Genomic DNA, 20,024 nt, shown 5'->3' on the forward strand with positions numbered 1-20,024 from the left:
TCAGGATCAATGCACTCTGTGGATTCACGGTAACTTATTACAATCATGTATGCTGCAGAGAAACTGTGTGTCCAATGCCTATGCTGAACTGTAGTGAGCATCACAGCACACCTATGAATGAGAGGAATGAAGTAAGCCTCAGACTGACGGGAATCCCCTGTTTAACCATTATTTTTTTGTAAAGGGTGCAGTATTATCCATTATAATGATAAGCTTTGTTCAGTTTTTTAAGTTATTATTATACTTTGTTTAGATGAAATGCCAGCTAGCCTACTGGAGACTATATTTAACCAACATATTACACTTACTTTGATCAATGGTCATATTTGAAATGTAGTTTTCAAGTTTCTTTGATTAAAAAACACTGTTCTCACTTCAAGTTTATCTGGTTATGTGGAGTGTCAACTGAATGCCACCAGTGGAGTTGGCTTACAGTGCTGGCCTTGAATGCTGTTATCCCCATCAGCTTGCTAGTGGAGGGGATAAACTTTAATCCTGACTAATCTAACCAGCTGCATCTCTGTTCTCTGAGGCAAGCACGGTAGCTTCTTTTGTTGGCTCGTCATTAAAGGAACACACGAAGCTTATCTCCATACTCTGACACTTTTACCTTGACCTTTGACATGTTGGAATTCTAGAAATATGAAGGGAAAGTCTTTACTTAAAAAATTATGGTGTACTGTTACTTTGCTGGTTTAGCTGTAGAATTGAAGGATATTAGTAGCGTATTGGTCATGTGGAAGAAATTTAGCGATTCTTTGGTTTAGGTTTCAAGAAAAACTTGACGTAAATATAAATCACATGTAGGAAATTAAATGTTCGACATTGTTGATACAGTACAATGAGTTGATTGGACGATCATAAAGATAACACGTGCTCTAATGTTTTTATTATGTTTGTTCTGGACAATATCGAGTCTCATACTGATTAAATACTGGGATAGATGTTTGTGCATAAACTAAAATTCTGTAATTAATCTGTACCCTGGCCAAGGTCGATTTGGTACATCACACAAGCCAGTCAGTTTTTTTTTTTTTTTAACGAAGTATGCATTAGCATAATGAAAGATTCAAAACTAAATCACTCGCATGTCAGCCACAGCCAATCTCAAGCTAACAACAAGCTGGTAAATATACTGATTTAATGGCTTTCCATTTGGGTTCCACTCCAGCATGTAAGGCTGAATCTCTGATGTTTGCTGAATTCATGGTTTCCACATCAGTGTCTGCAGACCGATGTGGTTAGCATGGTGCAATCAACATGCGGTATTTTACCTTAGCAGGACGGAGTAATTGTGCATCCCATCCTTTTTCTTTTATCATCTTAATAGTTTATCAAAGAAGACATTAATCATATGATGCTATGTTTACATGCCTAAACACCAAGTGATGAATGTAGTCTTGTGGTGAGAGGAAGCCCTGGTTAATCTCAGTGGCCCAATATTAAAACAGTTTGTTGTTATTATTGGGAAATATCTTTCAGTTTCATTGCAAATTTAATGAGGTTTACTGTCTTTCTTTATTCCCTTTTATTTATCAATTTCTACGATGAACGGGGCTAACTCAGAAATATGACTCTTAATTGTTGTAGAAAGGGTATTCATCCCAAGCATAAGTCACACAAGTAACAGAATGTTTAGTGTTGAGTTGCTAGAATTCAAGATTGGAAGGACTGACACTAACTTTTTAGATAAACCCGCTCAGGGAGCGGCTAATCAACACTTGAGTAATTGTGAAGGAGCTGGAGCTCGGGGTGCCTTATAGAGAAATCTGTTTTGTTTTTTTTTTTGTTTTTTTTTTTCATGTATGACAAAATGATTATTGACAGAGTTATGGGACATTTTCTTCATATCTTTTTCCTGCCACATGACTGAATGTGAGAGCATTGCTGCTTCATCTTTTTTAAGTTTAGTCAGTGTAATGTGTTGGGGTTTTTTTTCTCTTGGAATTCAACTTTATCAGTTCCTGGATTCTTTCTTAAAACCCTTAAACCCCTGATGAGAGGCACAATGGCATGATTTATGTGCATTGGGGGGTAAGGGAAGCCTGCCCTCAGTGCTTCCTGAGCTCAACGCTAACTTGGACTGACAAACGCCCGTGTTCCCTGGAGTGGCGAAGGGTCTCGGGTTTAGGTTACAGGAACAGGAATTCCACGACTTTCCACTCACATTTAAAATCTTGAATAAAAAATGAGGAGCTTTGTCTGGAGTCCACACTTATAGAGTCCCACAGTACACCCTTACAATTACAGTGCTTTTAGATGGGTAAACCCACTATGTTCATAGTTATGCTTCAGTCTTCTGAATGCAGTTTATGTGCAATTAAGCTGTTTATTTATCTGGAGTTGGTTTACTTTCACAGTTGTAATGGTTTTCGTTTGTGCCAACTCGATCTAAAGTACATTTTTAGCCTGTTTTAAAACTTTTGGTACACAAGAAAGCATCTTAAACAAATATAAAACTACTGTAAATGTCAGTAACCTGTTCAGGTATATTATGTGCCGTTTGATTTTTATCTTGCATATTTCTGAACTTTAATCCATTGCTGACATCCCAGCGTGTTTGCATTTCAAGGATAGGGGCCTGTTTTTTTTTAAATTTCTAATCTAGTATGGAAACTAAATGGTATTTGAATCAGTGTTAAGGGGCTTCCAAGGTAAATTTTTCATCATGATTAAATTATTGGCCAAATTCTGTCTCAAACCTCCAAAACTGCGAGCAGAAGTAGTTGTAAACAAGCTCATTAACCCCCATTGTACTCTGGTGTTGACACAGTATGTCAGTGAAGCTCTTGATTGGTCTTACTGCGGATAAAAGCTTTGCAACAAGATGGAGCGATAGCATGTTGGAACATGCATGCGGCACAGAAGAGAATTTTAGCACGTTGAAAGTTTAGAATGGTTATGGTTTGTTTTGGCCACAGGCCTCTTTAAAGTGAGAACATGGAAAGGAATTTAATTGCTATAGTTTTTGTATTTACTGTCTGTTATCACGTGCATCTACTCAAATAGAGGCCGAAGCCTAGATTTTCTTAAACTGTTCAGGGTACCGGGCCTGTGTTAGGGACAGGTCCCTGCCTTGATTTCAAATCCCGTATCATATTTTTCTACAGGGCCTTATTTTAATGCCTCAGAACTAAATCTGTAATGGTGTACAACACTTATGTCTTGTTTAAGATGAGATGTTTATATGCGAGTCAACCCGCAGTCCATTTATTCTTCTGTTATAACAATAGGTATGCAAAACTATGATCCCGTTTTATTCGCTTCCGACAGAATTTTCCTCAAGTATGTTGAAAATAATGTAGCTTTTGTGAGGAGAGACAAGCTTCACGGTGGTGTCGTTTAGCAGTTTGCATGTTCTCTGGCTTCCTCTCACAGTCTAAAAACATGCATGTCAGGTTAATTAGACATTCTAAATTTACCTTAGGAGTGAGTGTGGGCGAGCATGGTTGCTTCTCTGTGTGGCCCTGTGATAGACTGGCGACCTGTCCAGGGCGTACCCTGCCTCACACCCAATGACAGCTGGGATAAGCTACAGCTCCCCCGAAACCCTGAACTGGATTATCGAAAATGCATGAAAGAGGAGAGACTGCATCGTGTGCCAGAAAGTCGGATAAACAAATTGTACAAATGGCTAACAAACCATTAGCTTGACAAGTTAGACAAGTTGTGACAACACACTTGACCCTTCCTGCACTGTATCAAACTGATATCCCTTCTGAGTATAATTGGATATACTCGTGCTCTGAGCAGGGCTTTTATCGTGAAAAATGAGCACACACTTTTTCTTTTTTTTTTTTAAATTCTTCCTCCCCCCCTCTGCCTGGGGCTCACCTCAATTTGTTTATGTCACCCCTATCCCCCGCCATTATAAGAGGCCCACCTTTTTTTAGCTTGGACATCCACTGATTAAAAAATAATTGCCTGACCACTCAGTGATGTCACTTTGGAGCCTTTCACAACCAGGGTGAAGAACGTAGTATTGTGTTTAACCATTATTACACACTACCAAATACACAAGTTTTATTTGGTCTTGATGTGATCTCTTATTAGCAAAAAATGATGGAGGAGATAAGTGTCATGCAGTTGCTCCTAATGTTGGAAAAGATATCTTACCAGTCCCAGCCATGTAGGACCTGTGACTTCTTGCATTAGCACAGCACATGCACTGTCAATAACCTGTCACACATCAAGATATTTATTATTGTTTAATGCTTGAGTTATGTTCTGTAAGTTAAAGCCTAAATGAGCCTATCTGCTCAATGAATGCACCCTTTAAAACATGGGTGACTGCACACTGGCGTCAAGATGTCCATCCAAACGGGTCAAGACCAGGGCGCCTGTTTGTCTCTCACACTATGACTCCCACTGTGGCCACCGGTTGGAAGCTGCCCACAGCCTCAGGAAAACTGTTGCTGGCAGGATGTTGGAGACTAGGGGAGGCCCGTGGAAAAGCCCAGCTGCTTAGGAAGCTTAGTTTAGAGGACCAATATCGACACGGAGGTTCTTTGTTTCTGATGTGAGTTGTGGGGGTTTGTTCCTGAAATCATGGTAGGCATGAGATGTAGAGTTTGATGGGGCATTTCTGTGTTCTCTATTCCAATGGATAAGAGCTCCGCCACCACAAGTTGTTTTCTAACTTAAAGGCCACATCACCAAGCGGATGAGCCACTTTTTCAGTAACTCTATCTGACTGTACCCCCTGCCCCTCCAGCAGATGACTTATTCATCTCCTTAATTACATTCTCCATCGGTTTTGTGTTCTCCTAAAAAGTTGAGCAATTTTGTGAATTGTCAAGCAAAGATTTTAGATTCAACAGAAGAGAAGTATTTGCTGTTGCATCTCTTGGAGAACTATTTGAGAGTCAGTTCACAGATATTAGAGGATCACTGAAGGTACATCACGCCCAGTCATCCACTGTGTTGTATACTGAAGGAAAATGGACAAAACAAAGATTTGACATTGGTAGCTATTCTCTCCTCTATTTTCACACTAAGTTGGTGAATCTTCTTGATTTTAAGATAAGTTTGTTTTGTTTGCTCATGTTTGAGCCTATGGGGGTCTATTTGTAAATTTTCACGACTGGAAAAATAAATTACGAGGAAAGAAGTGAACCTGCAGCTTCATTTAACATTTAATCAGCATTTTGGGCCATTGGGAAACTTGTGTTTTTATAGCAATCTTTCCCAAGACAGATGAACCCCTGTTTTATTACAGAATCCTAGTTTGACACTAGATTGCTACATCTGGGCCTTGAAATTGACACTTAATTAACACTTTCACAACATTAATGTGTTGTGCAAGTGTTTTGTTTTTTAAGTATGAATAATTTCTTATTCAAATACCAAGAAGTTTTGATAAGTGCACATTTTGCACCTACTTTGAATACACAAACTATTGAATCAATATTAGATTGTTTATTAATAGAATTACACCTGACAACAGCTGTTCCAGCACATTTCCTGTTCAAACTCCTTCAGTCATGCATTTCTGAAATTATAAACAACTTTTGATTTGAAAAACTGTAAAATAGTCGCCACCTTGCAGCTAAATCAAGCTAACGTCTCACATTATATCATGTCTGATTCTTGTTTCATTCATGTTCATGTTTGGCTGGTATTCTTCTTTTTTTAATGTGGAAACTGCCAAGCCATCCTCTGGCCAAGAAGCTTTCCTTTTTACCCACTTCTTTGCTCCAGGCCGCACCAACCCAAGAAGAGAATTTAGGGGGCAAAATGTTAGAGTGAATGGGGGTGGAAGAGAGTAGCGCCGGTGGGGGCTTGGAAAGGAGCAAATCCGCAACCAAAACATTGTTCCAGCATCTAATCAGTATGGAAATGGGATGGACTGGGTGGAATACTAACATTTAGCTCAGGGCTAGGCCATTTCAGTTACAGGAAATTTGTCTTGTATATTCAGGGAGGCTTATCATGAGTCAAGGGTAATGGAAAGCATAAAAATGGAACTGAATATGGGAATTCAGACTGTTCAAGCTGAAAACAAGTTTGAAAAGGAGCCATCTCTTTAAATTCCAGGCAACGTCAAAAATGAAATGTTGTTGAGCTTGTTGACATTTGCAGCACAGTATTGTTCCTTCGAACAACCCGCCCTCTACTTATTCACAGCTAAATCCTGCTCGACAACAGACATACACTGTGTCTAGCATGTGAATGGAACTGATGTGATAGTGTCTGGTACACGTGTTAAGTGCCTAATTCACCACCTTATTGCGATAGATTTGATAGTAATGAAGACTTCTAATGCCATGAACTAGACTTTCGTTTGTTTGGAATATTTTCAGTTCATAAATATGACCTGTTTTGTGTTTATTCTTTGTGCTGTGTGTTCTATGGTAACATAATTTGAGGTTACTCCAAAATAAATGCAAGCTAAGCCCAGTGTACTTATTATCATAATGGGGAATGCAAGACGTGTGGGACTAAAGAGTGTGTGTAAATAAAAGTTTTCTCAAGAAACAAGTTCATGTTCCGAAGGTTCCTTTGGGTCTTTCATTGTTCATGTGAAAATAAACACAAAACAAAAACTGGCAAATATAAAGATCTTACCAAAACCGTGTTGAAATCCACTGAGAATCACTAAAATATGAGAGGGGAAAGTCAAAGTTTTATACTTCCTGCTCTCACAAATGGTCTCTTGTGATTTAAATTAAGACATTATATGCACATTTTGTACATTGCATTATGTAATTTGTTGATATTGAAATGTAACAATTTCTCAACTTTTTGCTTTTTTTTCAGTTATCGCTGTGTTATTTCCTCTTAGTCTTATTGATAGAAGAAACGTTTGTGATCGTGAATGTAGGTCTGCGCACATAGTGCCTACCTCCTAATCATAAACCAGTAACAAACCTTTTTGCCTGCAGATATGCTTGTCTGCAGGGACTGATCAGAACAGCTGGTTGTTATTAAGCTGGATGTGCAATCTAAAGTTTATCTCAATCAGTGTGATTTTTACCATTGAAAGTTTTCATTAATAGCTTGTAGATTGTACTTGTAAACATCCTCAACTATTTGACGGTTTTGTCTACGAAGCTGCTCATCTACTCTGTACCAAGGACATGAAAAAAAATCTGGGGGAAAATAATGTTTATATTTGGGCTTGAGGCATGTTCAGCTCACTGAAGTCTTCATTTGAAATAGTTTTACTTTTAAGTTGTTTTGCTTATTTTGTAACATTTACAGCACCTTGTACATTCTCAACCTCATCCATTTTTCAAATAGGCCACTCAGATAGCCTGCAACACATTCCAGAAATTGAGAGGCTCCCCAACGACTAAAATATCCAGTGCTTTAGCACTTCAGGGTAATTTCAAAGTAATTTTTGGTGCATTCTGCTATTTAAAAGGGTGACAACTGGGACCATAACCTAACCTGGCCTTCATAGTTATCCATGTCAAAGGGATAAACTTGAAAGATAAAGAAACTGAAACCACACTCTCAAAAGAGTGATTGTTTTAGTTATATTTTGTTATTATGTTCAGTTTTCATGTATAATTACTCCATACATGTTTTTCATCCATTAAAGAAGGGCTTATGATTTATGACATTGAAGGAGTGCTGAACTTCCAGGTGGTCTTCACATTTTAGCGGGAACACAACTGCAGACTGACTGACTGATTCATTCAGAGCTAAATCAGTTCTTCTTGACAGACAGTGGGCTGGTCTCCAGACACATAGGTGTGACATTGAAAACATTTCACCATGGAGAAATGTGTTCCTGCTTGTTGCTGCTGACGACAGACAAGTGGTCCCTGGGGTGCTGTTATTTACTGCCAGTGGGAATGTGCCTGACCCTGATTTGTGCTGGTGATAACTTTATTGCTCATTAGAGTTGTACTTGAATATCTCTGTGTAATATGGTTGCTGTGCAAGTGTTTGGTGACACCTCAAGTCCAACATTTAAATATTACGAAGCTTCTGCTCAGATGAAACCAGTGTGTCTTGCTGAGTAGGAGCAGTTCATGACTAATCAGGGGTTGTGTAAGGTTTCCCACGCCAGATGACTCTCACAGGATCCACTGAGTTCCAGGGAACATTTGTGCTTTTCTGATTTTAAAATGAGAGAACACACAGTAGAAAGCATATATTTTTGTGTTTTTGAGTTAATGAAAACCAGCAAAAGGGAGTTTGTTTGGGAGCTATGTTCAGTACCCCCATATCTTCTCCAAAGTATAGCACATAATTTAGTTAATATGTTGTAAAACCTGTCTAAAGTATACTCTGACAATCTGGAAATGCAGTGGTGTTCATTTAAGATGTTGTTTCTACAAGCAAAGATCATATTATGTTCGACCGGTATGACTGTTTTTGTCTACTCTTGAACAACTTATTTATGTCTTTCTTCTTCCCCCGATTGAGCTTCCGATGACTACCAATCAACATAATAAATTGCTGCTGCCTACACATGTGAATGGTAAACTTGTGGTAATCCAAATATTTTGCATATTATTCTGTTTTACACACACTTTTTCTTTTGTTGCCTTCAGTTAAAGAACAAATAGCTTTTCTGCTCAATACTTTTTGAAATAATAATAGGACTTCCTTTTAACAGAGGTTGTTTTTCTTAGTGGTCTTAAGATTCTAGCCCCTACGAGTCTATGAAATCAAATCTTCTGTCACAACAGATTGAAACTAAATAGTCTGCTGTCATCAAATAGAGTGAAATCTCTTGACATGAGAAGTTTTGGTGCTAATCTGGGATTAGATTGTCATGCTCCAGTGCTGATTTGACTGTATGATACCATGGCAATTATACTCCATCAACTGTCATTATTTGTGATGATCCCTGTTTCGAAATACTTGGGGTCCACTAGGGGGGAGGGTCCATCAATCTTTAAATACTGATATTCTATCAACTGACACAGAGCTCACACAGCCCTCTGGCACTTATCACAGTAAATACACTGCTGGTGTGACTGTGTCCAGATCAGTTTGGCATGAGGAAAAGTTAGATTTAGTGCCAAGAGGACTTTGGAGGCATGATCAGATAATATCCAAAATCTCATAAAACTTCTGGCAATTCATGGAAACCTTGTGATGCCTCCTGAAATTAGGCAAGAATGTAAAATAAACACAAGCAGTTCTGTTTTCAAGGCCCACGTTGGCTCCAGTTGCCTCAACTCTGTCTGATCACTGTAAAGTAATGAATCGAGAACCGGTTCCCATTAGTTCGATTCCGTGAAATAGTTAAAGGGGAACCTAGACCTTATTTCTGGCATGAAATATGTTTATCTACTCACCGAGAACAGTTTGGCGGAAGTTTGCGTCCTTCAGGAGCTATTTAGATAACTCGCAATAGGCGTGTATCCATATAACGGAGTGAACAGGGCAGGGACGGTGCAGCCTCTAAATAAGGCATTTTCTGTCTTTATTTCACCAATACTTTAAGACAAATGAATGAACGGTCGCGTACTTTTGCTCTGTTAGCACATAGCTGCTGTTATGTGGCTACTTGCAGCTATAGGAGAGCTAACGGAAGGAATTCTACACACACCTCTACTGGGACCACTTCATCTACACGCATGGCTGCAGCGCAGCTCATTCACTCTGGTAAGAACGTCCATCTTACTCAAAATCGTCATTCACATTGTCAAAATTTGATAAATATCCTGCCATGTTGCACAAAACTAGCAGTAGCAAACTCTGTGTGAAGTTAACTGACTGTCACAGAGAAAGGAGTGCCTGTGTAGAAATCCCTCCGTTAGCTCTCCTATTAAAACATATGTCGCTCTCTTTTATACGGTTGTACTGAATGTTCCAGAATGTTTTTACTCTGTTTAACATTTCTCTGTAAGAGGATGCAGAGTGTCTGTCCCAGGGATACCTCAATGGTTTCATTAAATGTTATCACTCATTTGAATGGAATGTTAAAAGCTACTTCACCAGGACTGTGTGGGAGTTTTAATAGATTTGAGTTACAGAAGCTGTGACACTTGAGTAAAGAGCCCAACAAATCTAAACTGATTTTGATCTTTTTAAAAAATAAAAAATAAAAAAAAGAGCCTTATCCTTTTTAAACCAGAAAACAAAATACTTATTCAGCCTTGGCTTTTATGGCACTGGAAAGCTAACTCTTTCAGATTTCCCCATTTAACTTCCCGTTCCCCTATACATCTTTCTGTCTGTACACATGCCAGCACATTGATGACAAAGCAAGGACTCCATAGTCACAATAAAAGAGCTCCACAGGGGTGGCAGTGGTGACAGCCTGTGAAAAAGTCCAGATGACTGATCGTAGACGGATACCTCCGCTGACCTTTGGTTGAACTTGTTGAAGCTCCACGAGTTGAGGGTACCCCCTGTTAGAGGGGACTGTCCGATGTTATCTGATTCCATACTTTCGTTTGTTGTTGTCCAAAGGGAAGATCTTATCTTTGATATTGTGCTTGAATATGCAATTTTATTACTAGTTCTGTGCCAGAGGAATGTTTTTTGTCTTCAAATTAACTAAATGAATGATTTTCTTGGAAAAGAGACGGGACATGATAAATCGGGCAGGAGCATTATTGTTTGTGTCTTTTCCTTCAGCCTTTGTCTTTAAGTTTGTAGAAGTGGCCTGGTCACACTTGTTTTTGTCTTGTTCATCAGAATCTGAAGCATTTACAGATTAAGTTCTTGCCAAGTTGAATTAACAAGATTATTGGCTCTAAGCCAGAAGACTGTTTACGTGTGTTCTTTTAACTTGGATGAATCGTGCTGGATTCAGTCAGGATTATGCAATACACTTAAGGCATGGCGCTGTAAACTGCTTTTGACTACAAAGCAGGCGTGTGGCTATGAAGCAGGCGTGTGGGTTGGAAGCACATGTTTCTGTTTATGTTCGCCAACACTTCAGCTTACAGCTGTGAGCTCTACAACAGGCTGATCCCACTTTGCCTCAGGGCCTTGAGTGAGTAGTATTTAGCCTCCTCAAGTCACGGAAACCCAACCTGCCTGTTAACTTCAAATTACTGGTTGTTAATATGGAATGTATAGCTGTACAATTCATGGCCTCTAAGATTCCTGCGAGATTAGCTTTTAATATGTGGTCACCATAATTTAGTTATTGCTATAAACTGGTTCAGACAGGAAGTAAGCATTGATATAGTCATGACGGTTTTACGAAAGGCTCTTTGATGTAGCTGCGTTCTGACTGAATACACTGTATCAGATGTTTATTTTTAAGTGTTTTTGTACTTTTGGCAGACATGCTTTGATGGTAGACTAGACTCTTCACATTCATCTTTCATCTGAGAAAATGAAAAGAATTGTCTGTTAGAAAGCGCTGTTTTTATATTCTTTAATCCATCAAAGTAAAAATCAGATTCACACACAGAACAACTCCCAACAGGAAACCACATTTGGCAAAAACAATGTTAGATTTCAACAGTTTATTTATTTCTAAATCCATGGAGCCTTCTTTTCTTTGTGAATATCAAAGTGACACTGACGGCTGCTCATGAGTCAATAAAAGTTACTTTGGACTGGACATGAAGGTTTTTCAAAGGGAAGGAAGTAAATAGGTGGAAAAATGAAGCCAAGCGGCATCACGTGGTCGTTCCAGGAAACAATGGCAGCAGCATTCCACTGAAAACAACAACAAGAACGACATTCCTCTTTTTAATTGACCCAGCAGCAGTTTGAAAACATGCTCACATCTTCACGTTTCCAAATCTGGTAGGATTTCTAATTTCACTGAGGATTTCATTTTCAAAACCTTTTTCTTCTTTTTTTCTTGTCTATTATTAGCATCACAGTTCCAGCTTTGCTTTCTTAGTACTTGAGTGGTCTGAGCAGGATGATGTTAACATTTTATCACTTCCTTAACTTCAGCTCCCTGCGTTCCCTCTGGCCAAATGAGTGTTTCATGTGTTCTCCATCTCAGGACAACACTTAGGAGAGCCATAGATGCATCGACATGAAGGGTCTTTTTTACTCTCCCCAAAGCCACTGTCAGACTGAGCAGCAGAATAATGGGAAAACCATTGTTTTTTTTTTTTATATGGGGGAAACATTTTAATACATCTACAAGCTTGGACACTTTTTACCATTTCCTTTTCTCTTGAAATTAGGAGTTTTAGCAGTGTCTGTTTAAAATTGGAGCCGTACAGTCCCTCATTTATCTGCAAAATAATATTTTTCTGGGGAAAAGCGGAGCGTTTCATGTTAATAATGGTATCACTTTTGTACTCTCATTTTTCCTGTCAGTGATTTTTTTTTTCTCCCCATGACCGTATTTACTGCACTGTATGGTGAGAAACTCCTAAAATAAGGCCATGTACTGAGCTGTAGACTTTTTAAGCTGTGGGTATAAAAGGTATGTAGGCAACGGAGTCTTCACTGAGCTCAGACCATGATGTTACAATCTCCACCCAAACAATGGAAATGTTTGATTCTTTAGTGTTATAAAACCTTGATTGCTATAATGTACATTATTGAATTTATAAAGAATGGAAAAGTGATTAAACAATAGTTGAAGCTACAGTCGGCTTTCCTCTAGTCATAAAGTTGCATCCATTTTGTTTCACAAGTTCTCTCTTTGTAGCTGCTCTGAAGACAGATTTAATCTCTTTGATTAAGTTATACCTCAGTGGGCTGAAATAGATTGTTAACTTAATCCTGAGGCCCAGTGGAAGAACCAAGCTGAATATTAGAAGGGGAGGAACATAACTGGATTGAATCTGTCCATTGTGTGCTGTCAATAGAGAAAGTGTTATCCAATAATATGAAGCCACTGTTACCTGCTCTGTCCAAGCTATTATGGTTGCACCAGCTCAACTAGTCTACAATGTTTTTTTTAAAGGCATATCTAGTTCGGCATATATTTTCTTATTATCTCTTGTGTATAGCTAGATGGAAGATTGCAAACACTTATAACTGTCCAGTCACGTTGAAGCTGTAGATAACAACCATCTGGCTTAACTTGGCATGAATCCTGGGAAAAAAAGGAGAAAACCAGGCCAACTAACTCACTGTGTAACATGCTCCATCTTGTTTATATTTGTTTGACTGACAAAATTGAACAAAGTGTGCTTAGACTTTGTTTCAATCTCAAGGTACTAACAAGTGTACTCATCCAACCAAGAATGGAAATGGTCCATATGGCTTTTAACCACCATAAAATCGTAAATTGTTATTTTTTTGGCTTCTTTTACTGTGAAAATATAAAAACGACATTAAGGTTGAGCTTTAGAGATGCAGGTAGGTCATCTTTCTATGTCAAACTAGCCCAAATTTAAATTTTTTCTTTTTTTTTTTGTTATAGCTTTCACGCTATTCAATTAAACAGATATAAAGCCCCTTTCTCCAGAGCAGGCCCATTACAATGATTACATTATGTGGGTTGGCACTGTAAATAACTTTACACAATGCTTTTATGCTGTCAGCACCAGACATGCAATGCTTACTTCACAAGTTGTGCAGCAGTAGGGAACAGGGGCGCTGAATGCTAAGTTTCAGCTTGCATAGAAAATCTGTGCCACTTTCTTTTTTCTCTTTGGGGAGCCAGACAAAGAGACAAACTCTAAACATGACTTCTCTTTCAGAAATTAGGCCTACTGTTGTCCTACTCATTGACATGACAGCAGTACATTTCTTTGTAACAGGTCCAGACTCCCCAAAGAGCCAAGAAGCTGACATAAGCACACAGCCAGGCCATACACTCAACATCTCCGCACTTTTACCCACAGCTGTGCAAATAATTTTGAAAGAAACACTGAGGAAATTTAATCTTGTAATTGTTTTCGCTTCCATGCCAGTAGACCAAAAGGGTCTCCTGTTTTTATGGCCAAATGTGGGCCAATGTTTGTGAGAATTAATGGTTCTGAAGTGGAGCTGGTCTTAAAAGCTGTGCAACAGAAACTTTCTAGGAGTTGGGCCAATTATTTCACAATTAGTGTTTATGCCTGCACTAAAGATGTTAGTATTCATGTTTTGCTTAAGAAGCTCCCATTCACTCACTTACCTTAAAGTAAAGCATGATGCTTGAGCTTAAGGTTTCAATTCAGTTAGTTTCAGAGGCTTTGCTGCAGCTGAAGCTTGTAGGTTTTTAGAGCGTCTGCAGCTTAGCGGCCTCAGGATTTGTATGCTTGGATATTGAGCTTTATGTATTCAGGAAGTCTCATTAGAATCAAGTTCTCTTTACATACACATGGTATTATAACAATGGCAATAATTCAGTCAAACAACCATTAACCATAGATTAAAACAAAATGTATTATGACCAATTACATGCATTTGTATTATCAAGAAAATGCAAACTGGTGTTTTTGTGATGAAAGGACATGCAGACTGACAGCTTCTCCTCCTCAGAGGGTCTGACAAACTATTACCCGATTAAATCCCCTGTCACAACATATTAGCCTGCCAGAGCCATTTGGTTGGGATGATTACAGCTTATGTCAAGCTTGTTAGTGTTTAGCACTGTTAACCAGAGAGGAACTTGATATACGGCCGGCCACTGTCCGTGCACTTCTCCGTACAATTCAGGATTTACTGCGAGAGAAAGACACGAAAGGGGTGTTAATAAAGGTTGTTGTCTTGTTTTTCGGTTTCTGGTTGCAGAGGTTGTTTGTCTAGAATCCATGTCTGAACCCTGCAACTATTTACTCACGTTCTCTTTCTGTTTTTAACCTCTTACTGTCGTATATTACTAACGTACTCCTTTTTTATCCATCTGTAGGCTGTCACAGGAAGGTGTTTCGGTGACAAAGATTTCCGAGGAGGTTTGGAGAATGGAATACTGCTATGCGAGTAAGTTTCGGCTGCATATATTTATCTCATGTCTTTTTTGCGTGTGTCTGTGTGTGCGTGAGCGCTGTAGTCATTGTTGCTCTCATGCTTTTAAAAGTAGATAAGGTTCTCTTCCTGTCATAAGTTCACTGGCTTTTGTTCACGTTTTGATTCAAGTTCCATGCATAAAATAAAATGACTTCTGGCTTACTCCGAAAAAGTTTATGTACAATATGTGACTCTCAGTGATGAAGAATAATCACAGCAGTAAAGAGACGTTCAGGTCTGATCGGACTCTTGTATTTGTCTTGTTCTAGATAATAAAAAGCTTTGTCCTTGTAAACAAGAAGACGGTGTCTTTTCACCATCCGTTCTTCTCAGTTTCATAATGTCCTGGCAATTCATTAGAAACTAGAAAAGGAAAACAAAGACAATAATGAGCCTAAAGTAACATGGATGGTTCTGAATTAAAGGGAAGAATGTTTGCTCCGAGGCAGGTTTTTGTTTCACTGGGGCACTGATTTGTTACGAGTGGCTGAGGGATCATAGAGACTGACGTGCTGTTAAATTGCTCTTCAGTGTGACACTTGAACTGTCCTCATCCTATCCATATTGAGTGGAGGTACTGAAATGAAACACACTTGAACTCACTTGAACTTTCGGTTATACAAACACAGTTATTACATCCAATTTGGTTGTGTTGCTACTGGTTTTGGAATTTCTGGACGAGGGTTGTTGCCCATTTGTACTCGACAACAGCAGATTTAGTGTGTCAGAAGTGTTCTCACCACCTCTGAACTGTCTTTTAGGTACTGCGCTCAGGATGTAGGACATTAAAAAAATATGGTGTAAAATTGGCCGTGTCCAGGAAAGCAGAAAAAAGTACAAAGCAGTAAACATCAGCAGCACAGTACCAGACAATTGCTGCTCTGTTCTCACGTGTTCAGTTTTATGTGACTAAAAGTTTGTCAGGGGAGCTGATAGGGTGAAGACTGCAATCACAGTCGGATATTTAAATAATCATCATGGAAATGAATACCATGATGGCAAGACTGAGACTTCACTGACTTCTTTTCATTAAAGATGTACGACATCATCTTTAAAAGCATTTTAAAAAAAAGAAAGGGAACAACAATTTGATGCTCAGGTTTTGATTTGCTGTAAGTTTTCTGAAACAACACTGGTTTAAACCTATAATTATTCACCCAACAGTACAAGTAAATCACACCTTTTGCTCCGTTGCACCTTTACAAGATGCTTAGATAACCATTAACAAGACTTTGAAAGAGAATTCTGTCTCTGTAGTTGACTGCTGCTTGGCAGGATTTGTACAATCCAGTTAAATTTGTTGGGTTTCCATCACAAACATGCATTTATCACTTGTAACCGTACGTTTTCAGGCTGCGATGAGCTGATCCTCTCAAACACTGTGTAATGCTGTTCGAATGAAACACAGGATGGTTCTCATTACGTGCACTCAGACGCTGATGGTAACATCCATGTTTGTGCGGAGGTTCTGCTCGAAGATCAGTGGACTTTGATGACTCCCTTTTATTGACATCATCTCAAGCGCCACGTGTCTTCTGCCGTGGATACGTCAAATCTGTAATGAATAAATCTTAAAGACTAAAAGACGAACTGTTTTTATTTATTTATTTTCCTCAACAATTTCTGCTTTTGATAATGTGAATTATTACATTATTTATAGGGTGATTCTGTAATGGTGGCATCAAAATGAACAGAGAAATACAGCTAAGTCCATCCATCCACCCATTTCCTCCCACTTATCTCTTGTGGGTCATGGAAGCAGAACACTCCACAGCGACACTCTCCAGCTCCTCCTGGGGCTTCCTGAGGTGTTCCCAGGGCAGAAGGGATATATATATAATCCCTCAAGCATGTTTTGGTCTGCTTCAGGGACTCATCCCAGTTGATCATGCCCAAAAAAACCTCCAAAGGGGGGAGACCACAAGGCATCCTAATCTGATGCCCAAACCACCTCAGGTGACTTGTTTCAACGCGGAGCAGCTACTACTTTGCTACTTTCCACTTCATTTGAAAAACAAAATCTATACTGAAAACAGAATGTCACAAACATCTGTCGCAGAAATCCGTATTCATGATGTCTCACAGCTGGTTGATGCTTTGACCCAGTGAGACGGATTCACATTCAGTATACAGGTACTTCAAATTATTGCTGTGAATGAATGAATCCTCTTGTACCAACATGACTCAAGCGAAGCCAATTATGGCTTTTCCTTGTAATCCTGGCCACAGAGGGGAGAGCAGATTGAACTTCCTGAGATGAGGCTTGTTTTGAGTCTCACTAATTCCACAACTGAAGGACTCTGATGTCTTCCTCTTTTCCCTGATACACTTTGCATGTTTGCTTTGACTGTCTCTGTGTTTAAAATGCAAGACGCCAACATTTAACACTGCAACAGTATTTTGTGAAAACAAATGGGCCACATATATAATAGATTAATAGAAATATGTATGAAAAAAATGTTTTCTGGCAGACATTATTTGGATTCCAGGCTCTCCTTTTAGAGTGGAAATATTATTTTCACTGTTATGAGTCACTATCTTCAGATACACACCTACATATATAGTGCATGTTGCATTATCTAGAAACCACCCATCTCCCTGGTATTTATTTGTAGCTGGTATTGGAAATGTACAGTACACCAGGAACTCACTAGCCACTAACAGGAGTAAGACATGAGGCAGGCATGGGGAATAAGATTTCATTAAAAAGACATATTACAGCACTTCATCTCAAAATTACTGCGGCAATGCCATGAACATCACAGGACTGCTGACATCTAATACTCGGCATCCAGGGCTGGATTTTCCCTTTTACAAGAGTTATTATACTGCTTCCTCTGATGAAAGCCCACTCAAAAGATGAAACTGGAGACAGAGGGAGGGAGAGCGGCAGAGGTGGGATCTCTGAAACTGCTTGTTCATGGCTGAAGAGCAGGCTTAGTGTGTAAGAATGTAATGTAGTTTCTCTCAAAGAAATGCTTGAATCTACGTATGTAATCGGAGATAACAAAAAGAGTTCTACCTCTTCACGTGGGAGTCGCTGCTGTACACAGTCTGGGTCAAGAAGTTAACAGATCCCTGAAGTTGATGGGGGGTGCATTGATTGTCCCTTCTGCTTTAGGATCAGTGTCTTTTATATACCTTCTTTAGGACCTTCAGGGTGTTTTCATGTCTTTTTTGTTTCACACACTTTAGTTTGGCTGCGCTTACTTTACTCTGTTTCTACTAGGTTTACACTTTATGATGTGTTCTTTAAGATGTGCTTCTCAGCTTGCCGCTTATACAGGTTTTAAAGGCATACATCTTTGTATGTGGAATGTTTATTTCTCCTCTGTGTCTTTCGCCAGGTTGCTGAGCTCCATTAAACCTGGCCTAGTGAAGAAAATTAACAGACTTCCAACACCTATAGCTGGCTTGGTAAGTCCTTTAACCTTGTGTTTTGCGAAAACTTTGGTCTTGATCGTCTTGAATCTTTTTCTTTTTTTTTTTCATTTCATGTAACATGCAAAGAAGGTTTAAGCTCTTCACATCATTTTATGCTGCTTTGTGAAGAGCTAAGCTTGTCATTGAATTAACACTGAAAATGCAAAGGCTTGCTTGCTCAGTGGGTGGAGTAAGAGTAACTGTAACCTGGATCCACATAAGCATTAGGTAATGAATGGGTGGATGAATTGTGTCTACACCCTCCAACCCACCCACTGAAGCATTCAACACTGATTTAGTGGGTTCAGCAGAGCTTGCAGATGTGTATTCGGGGTTCAGCTAAAGATATCTGCTGCTGAATGATCTCTGTTTTACTGTCTACAGCCAAGTCGTCCATCAGCAGTCATGTGTGACACTGAACCCTCAACAGCTCACTTGTTCTTCAGTTAAACAGTTCTGCATTGAGGCCGATCATCTGTAGACGTCTTGTTTGTTAATTATTCTGGATTGCAGCATCAGGGGGAAAATGTGTTGGAGAATACTGTCGTTCCTGCAGTGAATATTAAATGCTGTTGTCTGTGGTCATGCTGAAGAATCTTAACTTTATGTCTTGCTTTGAATCCAAGCCTGTGAATCGCGGTATATCTGAACACGGATATGTTTCAGCTGAGTACAGTGCAGTACAGTAGAGCTCTTTCATAATGATATAAGACCTTGATCTGAATAAAGTGGCCTTTCAGAACCAGCGCTCACGTGTAAACAGACGCCCAGTGAAAGTTGATCGTTTTGGAGCTCAGCTCACATTTAATTTACTTCCATTTCTCCCTTATTTGCTCACCAGAGTATTACTGAGTGCTGTCTTGAAGATGGTTTATGTCAAAATTAAATTCAGTTTTTATTTTAAGTCAAGAAAACAGACCAGATCTAAATATAATTGAAAAAGAGAAATCTAACTTAAAATTGTAAGTTTAGTTATGGATGCACTGGTCTAATAAGGATCCTAACCAAGTTTTACCCTAGCGACTACTTTGACACGTTTATTTGTTAATGCTACTAGGAACTTACATTGTTTTTCATACGACTGGCATGAATTCTGTTCAAAATGTTACTTGAAGTAACCCAATGTGTTCCACACTTGGATACATACAGTTGTTCCATTTGACAGCCGCAGTGTTAAGTCAACACTCAATATTCACATTCGAGGAATAAGAAACTATTGTGACAGAGTGATGCATAAAAGTTACACACATTGGTGTGAAGTGCAACTTTAAGGATGATGAGCAGAATCTATTCTAAACCCTGTCCTTTTTTTATGTCAACGGTTCACTTTGATGTTATTAAGAATATGAAATTATTCTGATAAGAAATTCTATTTCTGAGGATGATTCATTCACAGTGTATAGAAGCTCTGGTACGTAAAGATAAAAATGTTCTCAGAGCTGGATATTGTTTTGGGTCACATTGTGATCCTCATGCATTACATTTATCTGTGCAGGAAATCTGTGTGTTGGTGCATTTTCTTTGCCAAAAAACTCATCTTCCTCCCAACTTCATGCGGGGTGACTTTAGTTCAGGCCACCTAAGAAAGTGAAGTGTCAAGTTTAAAGTGATTGGATGAGAGGTTCCATATTCAGCTAAACATTTTTTTTATGTGCCACATTTTCATAACTACTGATTACTTAAATGTGATGCATTTAGGGAACATCTGTACAATTCAGCCTTGTTAAGATGAATCGAGTGCCTTTTTCATGGCATAGTGTAACTTTTGTACCTATGCAATGAAAACTATTGATCTTTAAGATAAACCAGAACTGTCAAACAAC

At 38.9% G+C, this 20,024-nt stretch overlaps 1 protein-coding gene across 2 annotated transcripts in view; it reads left to right on the top strand.

Moving 5' to 3' along the window:
* The window catches only part of LOC140317719 (LIM and calponin homology domains-containing protein 1-like), a 76,730-nt gene that overhangs the window by 12,807 nt on the left and 43,899 nt on the right, over window positions 1-20,024 (top strand). For both annotated transcript variants that reach the window (XM_072395208.1, XM_072395209.1), the window contains exons 2-3: window positions 14,681-14,751; window positions 18,126-18,195. In XM_072395208.1, coding sequence (XP_072251309.1) covers window positions 14,681-14,751; window positions 18,126-18,195 — 141 coding nt within the window. The remainder of the gene's footprint in view (window positions 1-14,680; window positions 14,752-18,125; window positions 18,196-20,024) is intronic.

This window comes from Leuresthes tenuis, unplaced genomic scaffold (genome assembly GCF_036924035.1).
Source record: "Leuresthes tenuis unplaced genomic scaffold, fLeuTen1.0.hap1 SCAF_11, whole genome shotgun sequence".
NCBI lineage: Eukaryota > Metazoa > Chordata > Actinopteri > Atheriniformes > Atherinopsidae > Leuresthes > Leuresthes tenuis.